Source organism: Carcharodon carcharias (assembly GCF_017639515.1).
Source record: "Carcharodon carcharias isolate sCarCar2 chromosome 27 unlocalized genomic scaffold, sCarCar2.pri SUPER_27_unloc_1, whole genome shotgun sequence".
Taxonomy (NCBI): domain Eukaryota; kingdom Metazoa; phylum Chordata; class Chondrichthyes; order Lamniformes; family Lamnidae; genus Carcharodon; species Carcharodon carcharias.
Window position 1 is genome coordinate 4,145,570 of NW_024470624.1, and position 23,003 is coordinate 4,168,572.

At 44.7% G+C, this 23,003-nt stretch overlaps 2 protein-coding genes and 1 pseudogene across 2 annotated transcripts; 1 reads left to right on the plus strand and 2 right to left on the minus strand.

Moving 5' to 3' along the window:
* Positions 1–451: 451 nt before the first annotated feature.
* Positions 452–5,546, minus strand: LOC121273773 (annotated as a pseudogene).
* A 6,249-nt stretch (positions 5,547–11,795) lies between these two features.
* LOC121273767 (zinc finger protein 239-like) lies at positions 11,796–17,657 on the minus strand. The gene is made up of 3 exons (XM_041180933.1): positions 17,607–17,657; positions 17,125–17,246; positions 11,796–15,447 (listed from the first exon to the last, which is right to left on the minus strand). The coding sequence occupies exon 3, from the start codon at positions 15,091–15,093 to the stop codon at positions 13,999–14,001; it is 1,095 nt and encodes a 364-aa protein (XP_041036867.1). The 5' UTR covers positions 15,094–15,447; positions 17,125–17,246; positions 17,607–17,657; the 3' UTR covers positions 11,796–13,998.
* A 3,911-nt stretch (positions 17,658–21,568) lies between these two features.
* On the plus strand, positions 21,569–22,412 carry LOC121273620 (oocyte zinc finger protein XlCOF15-like; the record flags this gene model as incomplete). Its single annotated transcript, XM_041180766.1, has 2 exons — positions 21,569–21,803; positions 21,889–22,412. Coding segments are annotated over exons 1-2 (759 nt in total), but the record flags the coding sequence as incomplete, so codon positions are not given.
* Between the last annotated feature and the right edge of the window lie 591 nt (positions 22,413–23,003).

A 23,003-nucleotide genomic window follows, 5' to 3' on the forward strand; every position in this document is an offset into this window, starting at 1 on the left:
AAGCTTCATATCATCTGCAAACTTTGAAATTGTCCCCTGCACACCAAGATCTAGATCATTAATATATATCAGGAAAAGTAAGGGCCCCAATACCGACCCCTGGGGAACTCCACTACAAACCTCACTCCAGCCTGAAAAACATCCACTGACCATTGCTCTCTGCTTCCTACTTTTCAGCCAATTTTTTATCCACATTGCTACTGTCCCTTTTAATCTGTGAGTAACAACAAGTCCCACTTGCTTTCAGCCATTTCTCACAAAAGCTCTCAGGTTGTAAGTTTCTGTATGAAATTTAATTTTCCTTTAGTTTCCAGCCTTCACCATGAAACATGCATTTTCTGTTACCATTTTACAATCCTAACAGCCTGATGGTGAAGAAAGAAACTGGAGCCAATCTTTACTTGGTATAGATTTATTCACTGAGTGAAACATTATGGGTATATACCTCCTGACTCCACTCCACTCTGTCAGTAAGGGTCTCTTTATATGTGCTCAAGTAACTATCCAATCCATGATGTCCACCTGTATGTACTTAACCTCAATTCACACAATCGAAAGCCACAGTCAGAGCATCTAAAAGGTCTCTAATCAGTGTGACTGTTATGGTGTCTCAGCAGCTCAGATGAACAGGTGAATCCCTTCCCACACTCAGAGCAGGTGAATGGCCTCTCCCTTGTGTGAATTCACTGGTGTCTCAGCAGGGAGAATCGATCACTGAATCGCTTCCCACACTTGGAGCAGGTGAGTGGCTTCGCCCCGGTGTGAACTCGTTGGTGTTTCTGCAGGGTGGACGACCGAGTGAATCCCTTCCCACACTCCGAGCAGGTGAACGACCTCTCCCTAGTATGAATTTGCTGGTGTTTCAGCTGGTCAGATGACCGAGTGAATCCCTACCTACGCTCAGAACAGGTGAATGGCCTCTCCCCCGTGTGAAGTCGCTGGTGTGTCTGCAGGGTGGATGACCGGAGGAAATCCCTTCCCACACACGTAACAGATGAACGGCCTCTCCCCAGTGTGAACTCGCTGGTGTGTCTGCAGGTCGTAAGACCGAGTGAATCTCTTCCCACATTCAGAACAGACGAGCCAGTCCCCGGTGTGAGCTCGCTGTTGTGTCAGCAGGTAGAATGACCGAGCGAATCCCTTCCCACACTCAGAGCAGGTGAATGGCCTCTCCCCGCTGTGAACTCGCTTGTGCATCAGCAGGTGGGATGTATTCCTGAATTCCTTCCCACATTCAGAACATGTAAACGGTCTCTCCCCACTGTGAATTCGCTGGTGTGACTGCGGGCTGGATAAATGACTGAATCCATTCCCAGACTCAGGGCAGGTGAACGGTCTCTCCCCAGTGTGAACTCGCTGGTGTGTCTGCAGGTGAGGTGACTGAGTGAATCCCTTCCCACACTCAGAGCAGGTGAATGGCCTGTCCCCGGTGTGACTGCGCCGATGAGCTTCCAACACAGACGGGGTTTTGAATCCCTTCCCGCAGTCCCCACATTTCCACGGTTTCTCCATGGTGTGCTTGTCTCTCTAGGTTCTCTGCTCGGTTGAAGCCTCGTCCTCACACAGAACACGTGTACGGTCTCTCGCCGCTGTGAATGGTGTGATGTTTTTCTCAAGCTGAGTAACTGGTTAAAGCTCTTTCCACAGTCAGTGCACTGGAACACTCTCACTCGGGTATGTGTGTCTTGGTGCTTTCCAGTCACAATGATGCTTAAAACCTTTTGAAGCAGACAGAACAGACAAACATTTCTCCTTCTAGATTCAAAGGCTGATCATATTCAGGTCCCGATGAGTCAACTGAGTATGTCAAATCTTGACGTGATGTTTGGTTTAAGATTTCTGGCTGCAAATTCTCCCCTTCTAATATCCTGCTAAAGAAGTTTACAAAAGTCATTACTGTCAGTACAGGATAGAAATTCAGAACAGACAATTCTAATTTCTAACGAATATTCTTTCCTCTCTCATTCCCCAAAAGCAGTAAATCTCCATGCCACACACTCTCACTCCATTCTCACTCTGCTGTATCTAATATACTCCCAATAGTATCGCACTAAAAATGTGTATAATACACAGTTCTCCATTACATGATAAGAGATACATGGTGCAGTGGGGAAGAACTTTATTTCAACAGCCCGTGGTGATGACCTGGAACCCACTGCCGATGAGGGTGGTGGTTCCAGAGACAATCAACAATTTCAGAATGAAATTGAATTGACACTTGAAGGAAATGGGACTGGAACGGACTGGATCACTCTACAGACAGTCAGTGTGGACTTGAGTTGTTAAATGGACTCCTTCTGTGTCATAATGAATCTATCACTGGAAATATATTAGGTAGCTACAGTACTGCCCCATAAGACTAGAAGGATAACAAATGAACTTTAGGACAAAACTATAAATAATATATCTAAAGTGTCCCCCATTATGAAAGTATGATCATTTTCACACTATTATTCTGGATTATTGTCAAGTAGATTTATGGGTGTGAGTGTGGATGGTTCTTTCTGTGTGATTTAATGACATTTGGAGTCATGGAGACTGCAAGATTGAAATTATCAAAAGATGTTAGGTGTAGGAATGTACTCAAAATGCTAATTTATAAACATCGATGTGATCTTAGCATGTAAGGTGTGAAGGGAATTTGCATTTTTAGATAAGTGAAGGGTTGTTTGGATTTCAAAGGGACGTTAGGCTTTTTACAACGAGCCAGATAAGCAAGGCTAACCAGTGTGTTTATTTTTCCCAAAGGTGACTGACAATATTGGCAACATGAAAAATGTTTATAGTATTGGAAAGGTAAAGTTCCAAAGACCTATGGAACAATGGAATTTACATATTAAAGAGAGAAACATATATAAAGGAGAATGAAAGGTTATGTTGGAGGGGGGCATGTAAAATCTAGCAGGGGTGTGTGAAACAGCCTTCAGGAAGCCTCCACCCATTTGTGCATAAGTCGACCTTGTCCAGTGACTAAAGTTGGAGCTTTTGGAAGTCCACTGTCAAGTGTGTACTGTGGTAACATGCTGAATGTTTTTTAAATTTAAAATCTATTTTGGATTGTTGCATTAAAGAGGGTGTGTAATTTAAAGTCAGTTTTATTAGGAATTTTAGGATTTGTTACAGTATTAAGCAATTGTAGTCTTAGGTATGTGTTTGAAATCTTTTATTCTGTTAATAAATATTTTAATTACATTTTTAAAATCTCTAAAGGTCTTAGTGGACTCCTTGTTTCTGAATTCAGTGCACACATCTTCTCATAATAAATAGAAATTGCAAAACTGTTGTGATAGCGTGGCCAAGTTTCTCTTGTGGATTTGGTCCGCCTGGCACACATCATCCACCACGTCTTAACATCCCTATCACAACATTAGACATATCTTTACCACCGAGTACTGTGTTCTTCAGGGGACAGAATTCTTATGAAATAAAATAAGGGACCCTTCAGACATGGGGCTGGAGGCATGCGTGGGGGTGGGATGCTTGTGACCATGCGAGCAAGTTGAGGGGGAGCTGGGTTTTAATATGAGAGAGGTGATGGGTAGGAGGGGTCCTGATGCAGTCATAGTGGGAGGGGTGGGTTTAAAATCAACTAAAACTTACATCTTATCTTGTCCAGTCAGAGCATCATCATCCCTCTGCTGGCTGACTTGCTCACTTGCCATCTCACTCAAATCACTCAAACTCACGCTGAAGACTCCCGGGATCAGTTTCCCACAGACTGTCCTAGAAATACGGGACAAAAGATAAAATAAGGAGCAATCCCTTAAAATACAGGACAGTTAAACACCCTGATATTGTCCCCTTAAATGTCAGCCATCTCATGGGGAAACCACCCCTTTAATGGTGAACATTAGGAAAGGTACCATCCTTTTAGCCAGAGAAATAAATGTGTCAATCTGAGGGAACAAAGGATGTCAATGTCTTTAAGAGAGAGAGAGAGAGACCTGGGCCAACTTTTCCAGAATCTGCACCGTCCCTGGATTCACTTCCTTTCCCTTCAGTTCCTGCAAGTCAACAATTTGCCCCCAGAATGAGAAATGAAATGAAAAGGGGGAGAAAAAGAAAGTGTTTGACTCACAGATGTTGGACACAGGAGGAAGTTTTACTCTGAAGCTCATTGTCCAAATGATCAGCTGTCTCCTCCCTCCCAGAAACATGATAGGGTCCCCCTTGTCCTCACTTATCACCCCACCAGCCTCCGCATTCAAAGGATCATCCTCCGCCGTTTCCGCCAACTCCAGCATGATGCCACCACCAAACACATCTTCCCTTCACCCCCCGTCGGCATTCCATAGGGATCGTTCCCTCCGAGACACCCTGGTCCACTTCTCCATCACCCCCTACTCAACCCCCACCTATGGCACCTCCCCATGCCCACGCAAAAGATGTAACACCTGCCCCTTCACTTCCTCTCTCCTCACCATCCAAGGGCCCAAACACTCCTTTCAGTGAAGCAGCATTTTACTTGCATTTCCCCCAACTTAATCTACTGTATTCGTTGCTCCCAATGCGGTCTCCTCTACATTGGAGAGACCAAGCGTAAACTGGGCGACTGCTTTGCAGAACACCTGCGGTCTGTCCGCAAGAATGACCCAAACCTCCCTGTCGCTTGCCATTTTAACACTCCACCCTGCTCTCTTGCCCGCATGTCTGTCCTTGGCCTGCTGCATTGTTCCAGTGAAGCCCAACGCAAACTGGAGGAACAGCACCTCATCTTCCGACTAGGCACTTTACAGCCTTCCGGACTGAATATTGAATTCAACAACTTTAGGTCTTGAGCTCCCTTCTCCATCCCCAACCCCTTTCTGTTTTTTCCCCCTTCCTTTTGTTTTTTTTTCCAATAATTTATATAGATTTTTCTTTTCCCACCTATTTCCATTATTTTTAAATCTTTTATGCCCCCCACCCTCACTAGAGCTATACCTTGAGTGCCCTACCATCCATTCTTAATTAGCACATTCGTTTAGATAATATCACCATCTTCAACACCTGTGTTCTTTTGTCTGTGACATCTTTTGATGATCTGCTCCTATCACTGCTTGCTTGTCCCTACAACACCCCCCCCTCCACTTCTCCTCCACCCCCCCCACCTTAAATCAGCTTATATTTCACCCCTCACATTGTAAAGAAAAATCAGTTCTGTGGAAGGGTCATGAGGACTCGAAACGTCAACTCTTTTCTTCTCCGCCGATGCTGCCAGACCTGCTGAGTTTTTCCAGGTAATTCTGTTTTTGTTTTGTCCTATTTTACTAACAGGCAGCTTGATGTTCATTCTTGATTATGCACAACTTAGAATTATCAGAAAGCAAAGCATGATTTTCTTTAAAAAGTTTAAAAAATAAACTTCAGGATTAAGATCATCAGGTTTTAATTTAAGCCCAAAAGGAACATGAGAGAAACAGATTTGTTGCTGACATACAGCAAGTTGACGTCCACAATGAAACCCTGCCTGAATCAGCCAATAGGAATCACTCTGCTCCGCGGTGACGTCCTCGGGTTCCAGTCTGCAGGCCAGGCGCGCGGACACGGGAGCCCCGCCCCCACCCATTGTTTCCCCAACCCCCTCCACCTCCTCGACCCAAGGTTTCCAGGCAACCGGCTGACGGCTCCGGCCAGATCGAGAAGCCGCTCGGAAAACTCGGGAGAGGGGAAGCTGCGCACATGCGGGGGAGAGCCCGCCTCATTCCCGTCATGCTGAGCGACTGACCAATGGGCAGAGTTGGAGGACCGTAAGGAATCTGGTCCTCCAGCCAATCAGAGCGCGGGCTTTGTGTGAATGGAGACTGAGCTTCACACAGACTAAAACTTCCTCCTGTGTCCAACATCTGTGAGTAAAACACTTTATTTTCTCCCCATTTCCATTTCTTTTCTCATTCTGGGGGGAAATTGTTGACTTGCAGGAACTGAAGGGAAAGGAAGTGAATCCAGGGAGGGTGCAGACTCTGGAAAGGTTGGCCCAGGTCTCTCTCTCTCTCTTAAAGACATTGACATCCTTTGCTCCCTTAACTTGACACATTTATTTAACTGCACCCCACCCTGCTCTCATGCCCACATGTCTGTCCTTGGCCTGCTGCAATGTTCCAGTGAAGCCCAACGCCAGCTGGATGAACAGCACCTCATTTTCCGATTAGGCACTTTGCAGCCTTCCGGACTTAACATTGAGTTCAACTTCAGACCATGAACTCTCTCCTCCATCCCCACCCCTTTGTGATCCCCATTTTTCAATATTCATTTTAATTTAAATTTTTTATCCACTTATTTTTATTTATTTAAATCTCTATTCATCGTTTTACCCCCACCTTATCCTATTTTCAATCTTTTTTCCCACCAATGTCCCCAACCCCCCTGCCCTCCTCACCCCCAGGGCAATCTGTCACTTGCTCATGTTGTTCTTTACAGAGTGCTTACCCTTGTCCAACTGTTATCTCATTCTTCTTTCTATCCTTAATGTCACCATCAGCACCTCCTTTGGCCAGTACCATCACCATTAACACCCCTTTGCCCTTTTGTCCATGATATCTCTGTCAATCTCTCCTTTGCCTCCACCTGTCGCTGGTCTTCAATCCAGCTTTGTCTGCTCCACTCCCCTTAAACAGCATAAATTTCACCACATTTTTACTTCTCTTTAGCTCTGAAGAACAATCATACAGACTCAAAATGTTAACTCTGTCTTTCTCTCCACAGATGCTGTTAGACTTGCTGAGCTTTTCCAGCATTTTTTGTTTTTGTGACACATTTATTTGTCTGGCTAAAAGGACGGTCTCTTTCCTAATGTTCACTACTAAAGGGGTGGTTTCCCCAGGAGATGGCTGACATTTAAGGAGACAGTAAATTAATATAGGACAGAGATATGTCCAGTGTTGTTATGTGCTACATATTATATTATTTATGGCTCTGTAGTGAAGGATATTTATTATTATTTCTAGTCTTGTGATATAGTTCTGTGGCTACATTATTCATTTCCAGTCATACTGTCATTATGGCACAGAAGGAATCCATTCAGCAACTTGAGTACTCTCTGTCGAGCAATCCCATTACTCACATTCCTGTTCTATATCCCCGTGACCTTGCAAGTTTATTTCCTTCACGTGCCCATCCAATTTCCTTTTGAAATCATCGAACATCTCCAATTCCACCATCCTCTTCGGCAGCCAGCTTGTTTTCGTGGCTGCTCATTACATTAATAAAGTCCTTACTGACATTGTTCATGAATCTCTGATCAACTAATATAGCACTGTGTATTCAACACATTTTTAGTCCAGAATCTATACGTATATGTATGTATTCAGTCTACTGCCTGCATGAAGATTTTCAGGTCTTTATATCCTGGACAGGAAGTGGTGAGCATGGATCTGTTTATCAGCATGAATCATCACCTTCAAGGGAATTTGAAGGGTGTATATTTGGTACAGCAGAATGAGAAAGGAGGGAGAACATGTGGGATGGAGATTTACACCTTTTGGGGAACGAGAGAGGAAAGAATGTTTCATAGAAACTAGAAATGTCTGTGTATTTCTATCCTGTACTGACAGTGATGACTTTTGTAAACATCTTTTGCAGGATATTAGAAGAGGAGGATTTTCAGACAGAAAACCAAACATCACATCAAGATCTGACAGAACCACTTGATTCACTGGGACATGAGTGTCATCGGCCTTTGAATCTAGAGGGAGACATGTTTGTTCTGCCTGCATCAAATCATTGTGAACATCAATGTGACTGGAAAAGCACCGGGACACACACACACGAGTGAGAGTGTTTCCAGTGCACTGACTCTGGTGAGATTTAACCAGTTACACAGCCTGAGAAAACATTGCACCATTCACAACAGGAATCTGTGTTCTGTATGAAGACGAGGCTTCAACTGATCACCGAACCTGGTGAGTCAGGACACCCACATCATGGAGAAACCATGGAAATGTGGGGACTGTGGGAATGGATTCAAATTTCCATCTGCGCTGGAGATTCATCGATGTAGTCACACTGGAGAGAGGCCATTCACCTGCTCAACATGTGGGAAGGGATTCAGTAATTCATCCACACTGCACGCTCACCAGCGAGTTCACAGCGGGGAGAGGCCGTTCACTTGCTCTGAGTGTGGGAAGAGGTTCAGTCGTTCAGGCAACCTGCATACACACCAGCGAGTTCAGACTGGAGAGGCCATTTACCTGCTCTGCGTGTGGGAAGAGTTTCAGTGATTCATCCACCTTGCACTGACACGAGCCAGTTCACACTGGAGAGAGGCCGTACATCTGCTCTGAGCGTGGGAAGGGATTCGCTCAGTAATCCCAACTGCAGACACACCAGCAAGTTCACACCGGGAAGAGGCCGTTCACCTGCTATCAATGTGGGAAGGGATTCAGACATTCAGGCAAACTGCTGAAACATGAGCAAGTTCACACTGAGGAGAAGCCGTTCACCTGCAGTCAGTGTGGGAAGGGATTCACTTGGTTATGCAGCCTGCAGACACACCAACGAATTCACAGTGGGGAGAGGCCATTCAGCTGCTCTTTGTATGGGAAGGAATTTAGTGAATTATCCACCCTGGGGAAGCACCAGTGAGTTCACACTGGGAGAGAGACCGTTCACCTGCACTGTTTGGGAAGGGATTCACTTGGTTATCCAGCTGGCTGAGACACCAGCGAATTCACAAATGATTACAGAGGTTGGGTTCTGCTGTTATTGCTGCTGTTAATCACATCCAGGATTGAACCATGTTCATTCTGACACTTGGTGAATTGGGAGGGACAGAGGGCTTCTTCCTGCTGTTGTCTGACAGGTGGTTTCAAGCAAAGAAAATTGTTGTTCTGTTGTTTAGAAAAGGCTCCAAAAGTAAACCAGGTGATTACAGGCCAATGAGCCTGATGTCAGTAGTAGGTAAATTATTGGAAGGTGTTCTGAGAGATCAGATATACAATTATTTGGACAGCCAAGGGCTGATTAAGGATAGTCAGCATGGCTTTGTGCGTGGTAGGTCGTGTTTAATGAACCTTGTAGAGTTTTTCGAGGAGGTTACCAAGAAAGTAGATGAAGGAAAGGCTGTGGATATTGTCTACATGAACTTTAGTAAGGCCTTTGACGAGGTCGCACATGGGAGGTTAGTTCAGAAGGTTCAGACACTTGGTATCCATGGAGAGGTTGTAAACTGGATTTGAAATTGGCTGTGTGGGAGAAGACCGAGAGTGGTAGTGGATGATTGATTCTCAGACTGGAGGCCTGTGACTAGTGGTGTGCCTCAAGGATCTGTGCTGGGACCATTGTTGTTTGTTGTCTATATCAATGATCTGGATGATAATGTGGTAAATTGGATCAGCAAGTTTGCTGATGACACTAAGATTGGAGGCGTTGTGGACAGCGAGGAAGGCTTTCAAAGCTTGCAGAGGGGTCTGGACCAATGGGCCAGAAAATGGCAGATGGAATTTAATGCAGAAAAGTGTGAGGTGTTTCATTTTGGAAGGACAAACCAAGGTAGGACATACACAGTAAATGGTAGGGCACTGAGGAGTGCGGAGGAACAGAGGGATCAGGAAGTTCAGATACATAATTCCCTGAAAGTGGCATCACAGGTAGACAAGGTTGTAAAGAAAGCTTTTGGCATACTGGCCTTCATAAATCAAAGTATTGAGTATAGGAGTTGGGATGTTATGGTGAGGTTGTATAAGACATTGGTGAGGCCAACTTTGGAATATTGTGTGCAGTTCTAGCCTAACTACAGGAACGATATCAGTAAGATTGAAAGAGTGCAGAAATGATATACTAGGATGTTGCCGGGTCTTAAGGAGTTGAGTTACAGGGAAAGATTAAACAGGTTAGGACTTTATTCCTTGGAGCATAGAAGAATGAGGGGAGATTTGATAGAAGTTTACAAAATTATGAGGGGTATAGACAGAGTAAATGCGAGTAGGCTCTTTCCACTTAGATTAGGAGAGATATACACGAGAGGACATGGCTTTAGGGTGAAAGGGGAAAGGTTTAGGGGGAACATTAGGGGGAACTTCTGCACTCACGGTGTGTGGAACGAGCTACCATCTGACGTGGTAAATGCGGGCTCACTCTTAAATTTTAAGAATAAATTGGATAGATACATGGAAGGGAGAGGTCTGGAGGGTTATGGACTGGATGCAGGTCAATGGGACTAGCAGAATAATATTTTGGCACAGACTAGAAGGGCCGAATGGCCTGTTTTTCTGTGCTGTAGTGCTCTATGGTTCTAACAGAATTTTGACAATGTGAGGGAAATCGTATTCATGGAAGAATTTAAAAACCACATTTCATGAGCTATCAGGGCATATCTGCAGGACCCGTAAGGTTTTTAATATAAGGGAAGCTGCTGTTTTAGGTGATGGCAATGATTTAACCCACAGATACCTGGCAGGCAGCAAACCACAGCTTGGAAAGGTGGGTCATAAGAGAATGAACAGAACTTGTGGTGAGGACAGTAGGAATGAAAAAAGAGATTCTCCCCAGGGTGATTAAAAAAAAAGCATGTTGAGCATATTACTGAATCAGAAAGACCAACATGTTTTCACTGTCATAGAGTTGGACATTTAAATATAGCTTATTGGAAATTAAAAACTAAACCAGTGGCATTGGTGAAAGTGGCTGGTGTTTCTCCAGAGAAGGTTGTACCAAAGAGGGAAGCTTGTGAGAAAGCAATACCTTCTAATGTATTTACCATGGGTGTAAATAGAGACATGAGGGATTATGAAGGATTTCTATTTGAAGGGAAAGTCACTTCCAGAAAGAGCCTGAAAGATTATTATCCTGTGAGATGCTGGTTTAGCTCAGTGCTAAATATTTAGACTTTTCTTCAAAAACCTAACTGAATAAAAATGTATTGGTACGGGGTATTGATGAGGAGTGTGTTACTATCCCATCGTGTAGCGTGAACTTAAACTATGCATTAGTAAAAGGCTCTGTTATTGTTGGTGTTGTTTCTAAATTACTGATTATAGATGTAGATTTTATATTGGGGAATTATTGAGCGGGTGATATTGTTTTTCCACTTACTGGGGCTGTGTTCACAGTTCAGAAGATGTTTCTGAGAGTAAAAAGCTGTCAGGAAAAGTGCCTGAAGCATTTCAAGATAAAAGTCCACCACAGAAGGGACTAAGACCCCAAAGTAACCCTGAAGGGTTAATGACCCCTAACACTGAATTACATGTAGCTGCCAGTGCTGAGGCAGAACAAGATATAGGAGTAGCAGGTTGGGATGGGCAATAAATGCTGGCCCGGCCAGTGAAGCCCACATCCTGTGAATGAATGAAAGTTCAGGCAAATGGACAGTTCACAAAAAAGTAAATTTAAAACCCCAACATGATCAGAATGAAGTAGGTTTTGTGAGCGACGTGGAAGATTCAAAAGCTTGAATAAAGATGAAAGTCCAGAATGAAGAAGCTGTCGACATTGCTGGAAAGGAATGAAATAAAACTGGATCTGAATGGGCACACCTTTAACAAACCTTTGGGATGTTCCCAGGAACAGAAGTGAATGAACCTTCAAGATATCGTTAAGTATAAGGGAACTCGTGGGGAGAAGTTAAAACGTAGAACTGGGTTCAGAGCATAAACTATAGTGTTCAGTTCATAGTGCTGGTTTTTAATATTCTTTTGTTTTTTTATACAGTAAAGGTTGTTTTTGTTTGAAAACGTGGAATCTTGTGGTGTAATTCTTTCAGTTATCACTGGGTGTTCAAATTTCCCTTTAAATGTTAACGGTCCTGACCGGGAATGTAACAATCGGCACAAATGATATTTCAAAACAAATCCAAGAGGCAAAAATACAATTTTCCTTACTTTATACAAAGCATTATTACATTGTAAGACATCCCTCTTCTCGGATCCCCAGTAATTTCTTAGTTCGAGTACTTTTTTTCATGAAACAATCTGAAAATTGCTGACGAAAAATGGAACTAATTGTAGTCCCTTCTAAAGCAGGAGGGCTATCGCCCAGCACAGAGGGTAATTTGGGATTTCTCTTACAGGCCATTTGTTAGGAACTATACCCTCCAACCATCTGAAGTGAATTATTTACATGAATCGTCCGTGTCAGTGCAGTTGTCAACTTGCAGTTTGGCTGATCAGCTAAGATTTCTTGCAGCATTTCATCGATCACAGCGTGATTCCTTTCACAGAGTCCATTGCTGAAAGGACTTTCAGCTGCGGTGTTCATGACCATAATGTTCACGTTTTCACACACGTCTCTCAACGCGTCATTAGCAAATTTCCCCTCCATTATCAGTCAGAAATTTAGCTGGTGCTCCAGGTTCAGTCCCTATCCATTTCCCCATGACTTGGTCTATAATCTCTCTTTTGTCCTTGCCATGTATTATTGGAGAAAGACTAAATCGGTTACCATGTCTATAAAGTGTAGAATGAAAATATTTCTGTCTTTGTCCCATCCCTTTAGATCCATGGCGACTCCCTGGTTAAAGTCACGTGCCAAGGGAAGGTTTACAATAGGATGTGACAGCATCCTCCCCTATTTTTACACATTTCACACTTTGCTCTAATCTCCTCTATGACCCTCGTATACTCTTCACCAACCACCCCTGCATCTTTTAGCAGGATTTGTTATCTTTGACAGGAAGGGTGAGAATTGTCTGTTTAGCTTTAAAATAATTTGTTTTTTTTTACTCTGATTCTTATCATTGATACTATTAATCCTTCTCAAAGACTCTGATTAGAAACATCAGGTATTGTTAAGGGGAGACGATAATGTCCTGACTGAGCAAACTGCAGATCCACTGACTTTCCAAAAACAATTGCCTTATCTTGCTCCAAGTCCAGTTGCATTTGTGCCTTTTTTGTGGAAGGTTTACTCAACAGTAAGGGTATCTCACCAGTCCTGATAAAGTGACTGACTCCAGCTATTTTGCAAAAATCCCCACTCTTTTTAGTGACTTCAATGTGTTGACATCACGAAACCCAAACAAGTAGAACTTTCATACTCCTTAACCTTGTGTTGATCCTCACTATGAGGTGAATTTGGGTAACATTTTCACCAATCTAATCCACATACTGTCGAGGTGCAGCTACTGTCTAACACAGCACAGTTGAATGAGTCTGTGACAAACACAATCATCACTGGATCAAATCTCCTTGTGACTAGTACAATTCCTTCAGAGTGATCATCATCATCACCTTCAGCCTCAGAAATCTCTGTATCATGTGTCACTTCGAAGACCCTCATTTTCCACTTTGGGCAGTTCATCACATAATGATATTTTGAGTCAGACCTGAAACACCTGTTAATCATTCCCTGGTCATTCCAGGGGTCATTCACCTATTAGTGCTGTTCCAATCCTGTCTTTTGTTGTGATATCCAGATCTGCTAAAGATACTCTCACCCTCACTTGAAACCTGTCAGAGTCCATCTATGCTTCATAGGCATCCAATAGATCATCTTTCTTGTAAATCTCATCAGTGAACCCAAATAGAAGATCCAAACCTCCTTCAGTATCCAACTGACAGGCATCAAGCTCACTAAATACTTGGCTTTTTGAATTTACTTTTGTTGGGAAGTGACAACGCTAAGACCAGACCTTGTTTCCTCCTTGGTAGGGACGTAACCCGAGTCCACATATCCACTTCATTCTTCCATTGGTCGTATGGCTCAGACTCCGAGAACATCAGCGGGTAATCAGACACTGACAATTTCCACTTGCTTTCAGCCATTTCTCACAAAAGCTGCTCTGTTTAATATTTTATTTTCCTCTAGTTACCAACATTCACCATTAGACAAGCATTATCTGTTACCACGTTATAATGTTGACAGCCTGATGGCGAAGGAAGAAACTGGAGCTAATCTTTACTTGGTATAGATTTATTCACCGAGTGAAACATTACAGGTATATACCTCCTGACTTGACTCCACTCTATGTCAGTAAGTGTCTCCTTACATGTGCTCAAGTAATGATCCAATACATGATGTCCATCCGTACATACTTAACCTCAATTCACACAATCAAAAGCCACAGTCAGAGCATCTAAAAGGTCTCTAATCGGTGTGACTGTCATGGTGTCTCAGCAGCTCGGATGAACAGGTAAATCCCTTCCCACACTCAGAGCAGGTAAACGGCCTCTCCCTGGTGTGAATTCGCTGGTGTCTCAGCTGGGTGGATTGATCACTGAATCCCTTCCCACACTCAGAGCAGGTGAATGGCTTCTCCCCGGTGTGAACTCGCTGGTGTGTCAGCAGATGGGATGACTGGGTGAATCCCTTCCCACACTCAGAGCAGGTGAATGGCTTCTCCCCGGTGTGAACTCGCTGGTGTGTCAGCAGATCAGATGACCGAGTGAATCCCTTCCCACACTCAGGGCAGGTGAACGGCCTCTCCCCAGTGTGAACTCGCTTGTGTGTCTGCAGCGTGGATGGCTGAGGGAATCCCTTACCACACACGTAACAGATGAACGGCCTCTCCCCAGTGTGAACCCGCTGGTGTGCTAGCAGGTCGCATGATCGAGTGAATCTCTTCCCGCATTCAGAACAGACGAGCCAGTCCCCAGTGTGAACTCGCTGGTGTGTCAGCAGGTAGGATGACCGAGTGAATCCCTTCCCACACTCAGAGCAGGTGAACGGCCTCTCCCCGGTGTGAACTCGCTTGTGCACCAGCAGGAGGGATGATTCACTAAATCCCTTCCCACACTCCGAGCAGGTGAACGGTTTCTCCCCAGTGTGAACTCGCTGGTGTCTCCGCAGGTGGGACGAATTACTGAATCCCTTCCCACACTCAGAACAGGTGAACGGTCTCTCCCCAGTGTGAACTCGCTGGTGTGATTGCAGGCTGAATAACTGACTGAATCCCTTCCCACAGTCAGGGCAAGTGAACGGTCTCTCCCCAGTGTGAACTCGCTGGTGTGTTTGCAGGCTGAATAACTTACTGAATCCCTGCCCACACTCAGGGCAGGTGAATGGCCTCTCCCTGGTGTGAACTCGCTGGTGTGTCTGCAGATGAGATGACCGAGTGAACCCCTTCCCACACTCAGGGCAGGTGAATGGCCTCTCCCCGGTGTGACTGCGCCAATGAATTTCCAACGCAGATGGGTATTTGAATCTCTTCCCACAGTCTCCACATTTCCACGGTTTCTCCATGGTTTGCGTGTCCTTGTGTCTCTCCAGGTTCTACGATCAGTTGAAGCCTCGTGCTCACACAGAACACGTGTACAGTCTCTCCCCACTGTGAATGGTGATGTTTTTCTCAAGCTGCGTAACTGGTTAAAGTTGTTCCCACAGTCAGTCTCTCACTCGAGTGTGTGTGTCTCGGTGCTTTTCCAGTCACACTGATGTTTAAAACCTTTTAAAGCAGACATAACAGACAAACATTTCTCCTTCCAGATTCAAAGGCTGATCATTTCAGGTCCCGATGAGTCGAGTGAGTCTGTCAGATCTTGATGTGATGTTTGGTTTGAGATTTCTGTCAGCAAATCCTCCCCTTCTAATATCCTGCTAAAGGAGTTTTCAAAAGTCATTATTGTCAGTACAGGTTAGAAATTCAGAACAGACAATTCCAATTTCTGTGGAACATTCTTTCCTCTCTCATTCCCCAAAAGCAGTAAATCTCCATCCCACACACTCTCACTCCATTCTCACTCTGCAGCACCTAAGATACACCCAACATTATTGCACTAAAAATGTGTCTAACACACAGTGGCCTATTACATGATTAGAGATATGTGGTGCTGTGGGGATGAACTTTATCAATAATTTCTAAATGAAATTGAATTGACACTTGAAGGAAATGAACATGCAGGGCAAGAGAGGTATAGAAGGGGAATGGGATTGACTGGATCGCTCTATAGAGAGTTGGTATGGACTCGAGTTGTCAAATGGACTCCTTCTGTGTCAGAATTACTCCATCATTGGAAATATATTAAGTAGCTACAGTACTGTCCTCCAAGATTAGAAGGATAACAAATGAACTTTATGACAAAACTATCAATAATATATCTAAAGTTTCCCCTGTTACAGAAGTATAATAATTTTCATAATATTATTCTGGTTTATTGTCAAGTAGGTTTATGAGTGTGAGCATGGATGATTCTCTCTGTGTGATTTAACTACATTTGGAGTCAGGGAAACTGCAAGCTTGAAATTATCAAAAGAAGTTAGGTGTAGAAATGTACTTGAAATGCTAATGAGTAAACATCAATGGAGTCCTAGCATGTAAGGTGTGAGGGAATTTGCATTTCTAATGAAGTAAGGGGTTGTTTGGATTTCAAAGGGATGTTAGGATTTTTACAACTAGCCAGATGAGCAAGGCTAAGCATTGTGTTCATTTTTCCCAAAGGTTACTGATAATATTGGCAACATGAAAGATTGTTATGGTACGGCAAAAGTAAAGATCCAAAGACCTATGGAACAATGGAATTTACATATTAAAGAGAGAGAAACATATATAAAGGAGAATGAAAGGCTATGTTGGGCGGCCATGTAAGATCTAACAGGAGTGTGTGAAACAGCCTTCGGGAAGCTTCCACCCATTTGTGCATAAGTCTACTGTGTCCAGAAACTAAAGTTGAAGACAAGCTTTTGGAATTCCTCTGTCAAGTGGGTACTGTGGTAACCTGCTGACTTATTTTTTAAATTTAAAATCTATTTTGGATTGTTGCCTTAAAGAGGGTGTGTAATTTGGAGTTAGGTCAATTAGGAATTTGAGGATTTGTTATAGTATTAAGTCATTGTAATTTTATCTTTCCTTTTGTTAATAAATATTTTAATTTCATGTTTAATATCTCTAAAGGTCTTAGTGGACTCCTTGTTTCTGAATTCAGTGCACTCATCTTCCTGTAATAAATACAAGTTGCAAAACTGTTGTGAAAGCGTGGTCAAGTTTCCCTTGTGGATTTGGTCCACCTGGCACACATCATCTGCCACATCAAACCACCCCAATCACAACATTAGACATATCTTTGTCCTCTTATACTGTATTGTCCAGGGGGCAGGACTCTCATGAAATAAAATAAGGGACACTTCAACCGGGGGGAGGCATGGGTGGGCGTGAGATGCTTGTGACCGTGAAGCAAGTTGGGGGTGTTTGCGTTTCAATATGAGAGGCGCTGGGGAGGAGGGGTCTTGAGACAATAATAGTGGGAGCGGTGGGATTTAAAATCAAGTAAAACTTACAACGGTTCTTGTTCAATCACAACATCATCATCTCTCTGCTGGACGACTCACTCACTTGCCGTCCCACTCGAATCATTCAAACTCAGCCTGGAGATTCAGGGATCAGTTTCCCACAGGCTGTCCTAAAAATATGGGCAAAAATACAAAATAAAGAGAAATCCTTTAAAATACAGGACAGTTAATCACCCTAAAATTGACACCTTAAATGTCAGCCGTCTCCTGGGGAAACCACCCCTTTAATTATGAACATTAGGAAAGAGACCATCCTTTTAGCCAGACAAATAAATGTGTCAAGCTGAGGGAGCAAAGGATGTCAATGTCTTTAAGAGAGAGAGAGAGAGAGAGAGACCTGGGCCAACCTTTCCAGAGTCTGCACCCTCCCTGGATTCACTTCCTTTCCCTTCAGTTCATGCAAGTCAACAATTTCCCCGCAGAATGAGAAAAGAAATGGAAAGGGGGAGAAAAGAAAGTGTTTTACTCACAGATGTTGGACACAGGAGGAAGTTTTAGTCTGTGTGAAGCTCAATCTTCAGTCACACAAAGTCCGCGCTCTGATTGGCTGGAGGACCATAGTCCTTCCGGTCCTCCAATTCGTTCCATTGGTCAGTTCCTCAGCATGACGGGAAGAGGAGCGGGCTCTCCCCCGCACATGCGCACCTTCCCCTCTGCCGAGTTTTCTGAGCGGTTTCTCGCTCTGGCCGGAGCCGTCAGCCGGTTGCCTGGAAACCTTGGCTCGAGGAGGGGGAAGGGGAACAATGGATGGGGGCGGGGCTCCCGTGTCCGCGCGCCTGTCCTGCAGACTGGAACCTGAGGATAAAAGCAAAAACCTGCGGATGCTGGAAATCCAAACCAAAAATAAAAATAAAAATACCTGGAAAAACCCAGCAGGTCTGGCAGCATCAGCAGAGAGGAACACAGATAACGTTTCGAGTCCGTATGACTCTTCAACAGAACTAAGTAAAAATAGAAGAGAGCTGCAATATAAGCTGGTTTAAGGGGGTGGGAGAGGTAGAGCTGGAGAGAGGGTCAGTGATAGGTGGAGATAACCAAAAAATGTCACAGACAAAAGGACAAAGAGGTGTTGAAGGTGACGATATTATCTAAGGAATGTGATCATTAAGGGTAGAAAGCAGGACAAGCAAGGTACAGATAGCCCTAGTGGGGTGGGGGGGAGGGATTGAAATAAGCTAAAAGGTAGAGATAAAACAATGGATGGAAATACATTTAAAAATAATGGAAATAGGTGGGAAAAGAAAAATCTATATAAATTATTGGAAAAAAGAGGGATCGGAAAGTGGGTGGGGATGGAGGGGAGAGTTCATGATCTAAAATTGTTGAATTCAATATTCAGTCCGGAAGGCTGTGAAGTGCCTAGTCGGAAGATGAGCTGTTGTTCCTCCTGTTTGCGTTGAGCTTCACTGGAACAATGCTGCAGGCCAAGGACGGACAAGTGGGCATGAAAGCAGGGTGGGGTGTTGAAATGGCAAGTGTCAGGGAGGTCTGGGTCATGCTTGCGGACAGACTGAAGATGTTCCGCAAAGCATTTGTACTCTCCAATGTAGAAGAAACCACATTGGGAGCAGCAAATGCAGTAGACTAAATTGAGGGAAGTGCAAGTGAAATGCTGCTTCACTTGAAAGGAGTGTTTGGGCCCTTTGACGGTGTGGAGAGAGGACGTGAAGGGGCAGGTGTTGCATATTTTGCGTATGCATGGGGAGGTGCCATGGGAGGGGTTTGGGGTATAGGAGGTGATGGAGGAGTGGACCAGGGTGTCCCAGAGGGAACAAGCCCTGTGGAATGCCGCCGGGGGGGTGGTGTGAAGGGAAGATGTGGTGGTGGCATCATGCTGGAGTTGGCGGAAATGGCGGAGGATGATCCTTTGAATGCAGTGGCTGGTGGGGTGATAAGTGAGGACAAGGGGGACCCTATCATGGTTTTGGGAGGGAGAGGAAGGTGTGAGGGCGGATGCGCGGCTGAAAACGGTTGAGGGCCCTGTCAACCACCGTGGGTGGAAAACCTCAGTTAAGGAAGAAGGAAGACATGTCAGAGGAACAATTTTTGAAAGTGGCATCATCAGAACGGATGCGATGGAGGCGAAGGATCTGAGAGAATGGGCGGAGTCCTTACAGGAAGCGGGGTGTAAGGAGCTGTAGTCGAGGTAGCTGTGGGAGTCAGTAGGCTTGTAATGAATATTGGTGGACAGTCTATCACCAGAAATTGAGACTGAGAGGTCAAGGAAGGGAAGGGAAGTGTCAGTGGTGGACCACGTGAAAATGATGGAGGGGTGGAAATTGGAAGCAAAATTAATAAATTTTTCCAGGTCCAGACGAGAGCATGAAGCTGCACCGAAGCAGTCATCGATGTACCGGAGAAAGACTTGTGGGAGGGGGCCAGAGTAGGACTGGAATGTGGAATGTTCCACATACCCCATAAAGAGACAGGCATAACTGGGGCCCATGCGGGTACCTATAGCCACACCTGTTATTTGGAGGAAGTGAGAGGAGTTTAAAGAGAAATTGTTTAGTGAGAGAACAAGTTCACCAGACGGAGGAGAGTAGTGGTGGATGGGGATTGTTCGGGCCTCTGTTCAAGGAAGAAGCAGAGAGCCTTCAGACCATCCCGGTGGGGGATGGGGGTGTAGACGGATTGGACGTCCATGATGAAGAGGAGGCGGTTGGAACCCGAGAACATCACTGCGCAGCAGAGTAATTCCTATTGGCTGGTTCGGGAATGGTTCCATTGCGGATGTCACAATGAGGAAGTTGGACAATGAGCTTCAGACTAAAATTTCCTCCTCTAGGCAACGTCTGTGAGGAAATCAATGTTTCCCCCTTTCCATTTCTTTTCTCATTCTGGGGGCAAATTGTTAACTTGCAGGAACCAAAAGGAAAGGAAGTGAATCCAGGGAGGGTGCAGACTCTGGAAAGGTTGGCCCAGGTCTCTCTCTCTCTCTTAAAGACATTGACATCCTTTGCTCCCTCAGCTTGACAGATTTATTTGTCTGGCTAAAAGGATGGTCTCTTTCCTATTGTTCACAATTAAAGGGGTGGTTTCCCCAGGAGATGGCTGACATTTAACGAGACAATTTCAGGTCAATTAACTGTCCTGTATTTTAAGGGATTGCTCCTTATTTTGCCTTTTGCCCTGTATTTCTCGGACAGCCTGTGGGAAACTGATACCTGGAATCTCCAGGGTGAGTTTGAGTGATTCTAGTGGGACTGCAAGTGAGTGAGTTGGCCAGCAGAGAGATGATGATGTTGTGACTAAACAAGATAAATTGTAAGTTTTAGTTGATTTTAAACCCCACCATCCCTCCCACTATTATTGTCTCAAGAATCCTCCTCCTCACCCCGTCTCATATTGAAACCCAAACCCCCATCCAACCTGCTCTCACGGTCACCAGCATCCCACCACCAGCCACTCCCCCACCCATGCCTCCAACCCCATGGCTGAAGTGTCTGTTATTTTATTTTGTAAGACTTCTGCCCCCTGGACAATATAGTAATAGAGGACAAAGATATGTCTAATGTTGTCATCGGGGACACTTTAGATATATTATTTATAGTTCTATAATTAAGTTAATTTATTATCCTTTCTAGTCTTGGAGGAGAGTACTGCATGTACTTAATATATTTCCAGTGATAGTCATTATGACACAGAAGGATCCCATTTAATAACTTGAGTCCAGACTGACTCTCTGTAGAGTGACCCAGGCAGTCCCATTCCCCCTTCTATATCCCCATTCCCATGCATGTTCATTTCCTTCAACTGTCAATTCAATTTTATTTTGAAATTATTGATCGTTTCTGGAACCACCACCTTCATAGGATGTGGCTTCCAGGACATCACCACTGGCTGTTGAAATAAAATTCTTCCCCACAGCATCATGTGTCTCTAATCATGTAATAGAGTCTTGTGTATTAGACACATTTTTAGTACAGTACTATTGGGTGTATACGAGGTACAGCAGGGTGAGAATGGAGTGAGAATGTGTGGGATGGAGGTTTACAGCTTTTGGGGACTGGGAGAGGAAAGAATGTTCCATAGAAAGGAGAATTGTCTGTTCTGAATTTCTGTCTTGTACTGACAGTAATGACTTTTGTAAACTCCTTTAACAGGATATCCGAAGGGGAGGATTTGCAGCCAGAAATCTCAAACTAAACTTCACATCAAGATCTGACAGAGTCACCCCATTCATCAGGAGCTGAATATGATCGGCTTTTGAATCTGGAAGGAGAAACGTTTGTATGTTCTGTCTGCTTGCAAAGGTTTCCAACATCAGTGTGACTGGAAAAGCACCAAGACACACACACTCGAGTGAGAGTGTTCCAGTGCACTGACTCTGGAAAGAGCTTTCACCAAATGCACAGCCTGAAAAAACATCACCATTCACAGTGGGGAGAGGCCATCGTCGAACCTTCAGAAACATAAGGACACGCGCACAATGGAGAAATCGTGGAAATGTGGGGACTGTGGGAAGGGATTCAAAGCCCTGTCTGAGCGGGAAACACATCGACGCAGTCACACCGGAGAGAGGCCATTCACCTGCTCCGAGTGTGGGAAGAGATTCACTCAGTCATCCCACCAGCAGAGACACCAGCGAGTTCACACCAGGGAGAGACCATTCACCTGCTCTGAGTGTGGAAAGGGATTCATTGATTTATCTGTCCTGCGGATGCATTGGCGGGTTCACACTGGGGAGAGACCCTTCACCTGCTCTGAGTGTAGGAAGGGATTCACTCAGTTATCCCCACCTGCAGGTACACCAGCGAGTTCACACCGGGGAGAGACCATTCACCTGCTCTGAGTGTGGGAAGGGATTCACTCAGTCATCTCACCTGCAGAGACACCAGCGAGTTCACACTGGGGAGAGGCCATTCACCTGTTCTGAGTGTGGGAAGGGATTTAGTGATTCATCCACACTGCTGACTCACCAGCGGGCTCACAGTGGGGAGAGACCATTCACCTGCTCTGAGTGTGGGAAGGGATTCACTCGATCATCCTACCTGCAGATACATCAGCGGGTACACACTGGGGAGAGGCTGTTAACCTGTTCCGTGTGTGGGAAGGGATTCATTTTCTCATCCCACCTGCAGAGACACCAGCGAGTTCACACTGGGGAGAGGCTGTTCATCTGCTCTGAGTGTGGGAAGGGATTCACTCGGTCGTCCCATCTGCTGAGGCACCAGACAATTCACACCGGGGACAGGCCATTCACCTGTTTTGAGTGTGGGAAAGGATTCACTCGGCCATCCCATCTGCTGACACACCAGCGAGTTCACACCAGGGAGAGACTGTTCACCTGCTCTGAGTGTGGGAAGGGATTCACTTGTTCATCCGAGCTGCTGAGACACCAGACAGTTCACACTGATTAGAGTCCTTTTAGATGCTCTGACTGTGGGTGTTAATTGTATCAATTGAGGTTAAGGAAATACAGGTGGGTGTCATGGATTGGATAGTTACTTGAGCACATATAAAGAGAGCCTTACTGACATAGAGTGGAGCGAGTCAGAAGGTATATACCTGTAATGTTTCACTTAGTGAATAAATCTATACCAAATAAAGACTGGCTCCAGTTTCCTCCTTCACCATCAGGCTGTCAGGATTATAACATGGTAACAGAGAATGCTTGTCCAATGGTGGAGGTTGGAAACTAAAGGAAAATAAAATTTCAGACAGAAACTTGCAATCTGAGTAGCTTTTGTGAGAAATGGCTGAAAGCAAGTGGAAATTGTCAGGGTTTGATTACCCGCCGATGTTCTCAGAGTCTGAGCCACACGACCAGTGGAAGAATGAAGTGGAGATGGAGACACGGGTTATGTCCCTACCAAGGAGGAAACAAGGTCTGGTCTTGGCATTGTCACTTCCCAACAAAAGTA

Coding starts and splice junctions, on each gene's coding strand:
- LOC121273767 (XM_041180933.1), bottom strand. CDS start 15,093: ATGGAGAAACCGTGGAAATGTGGAGACTGTGGGAAGAGATTCAAATAC.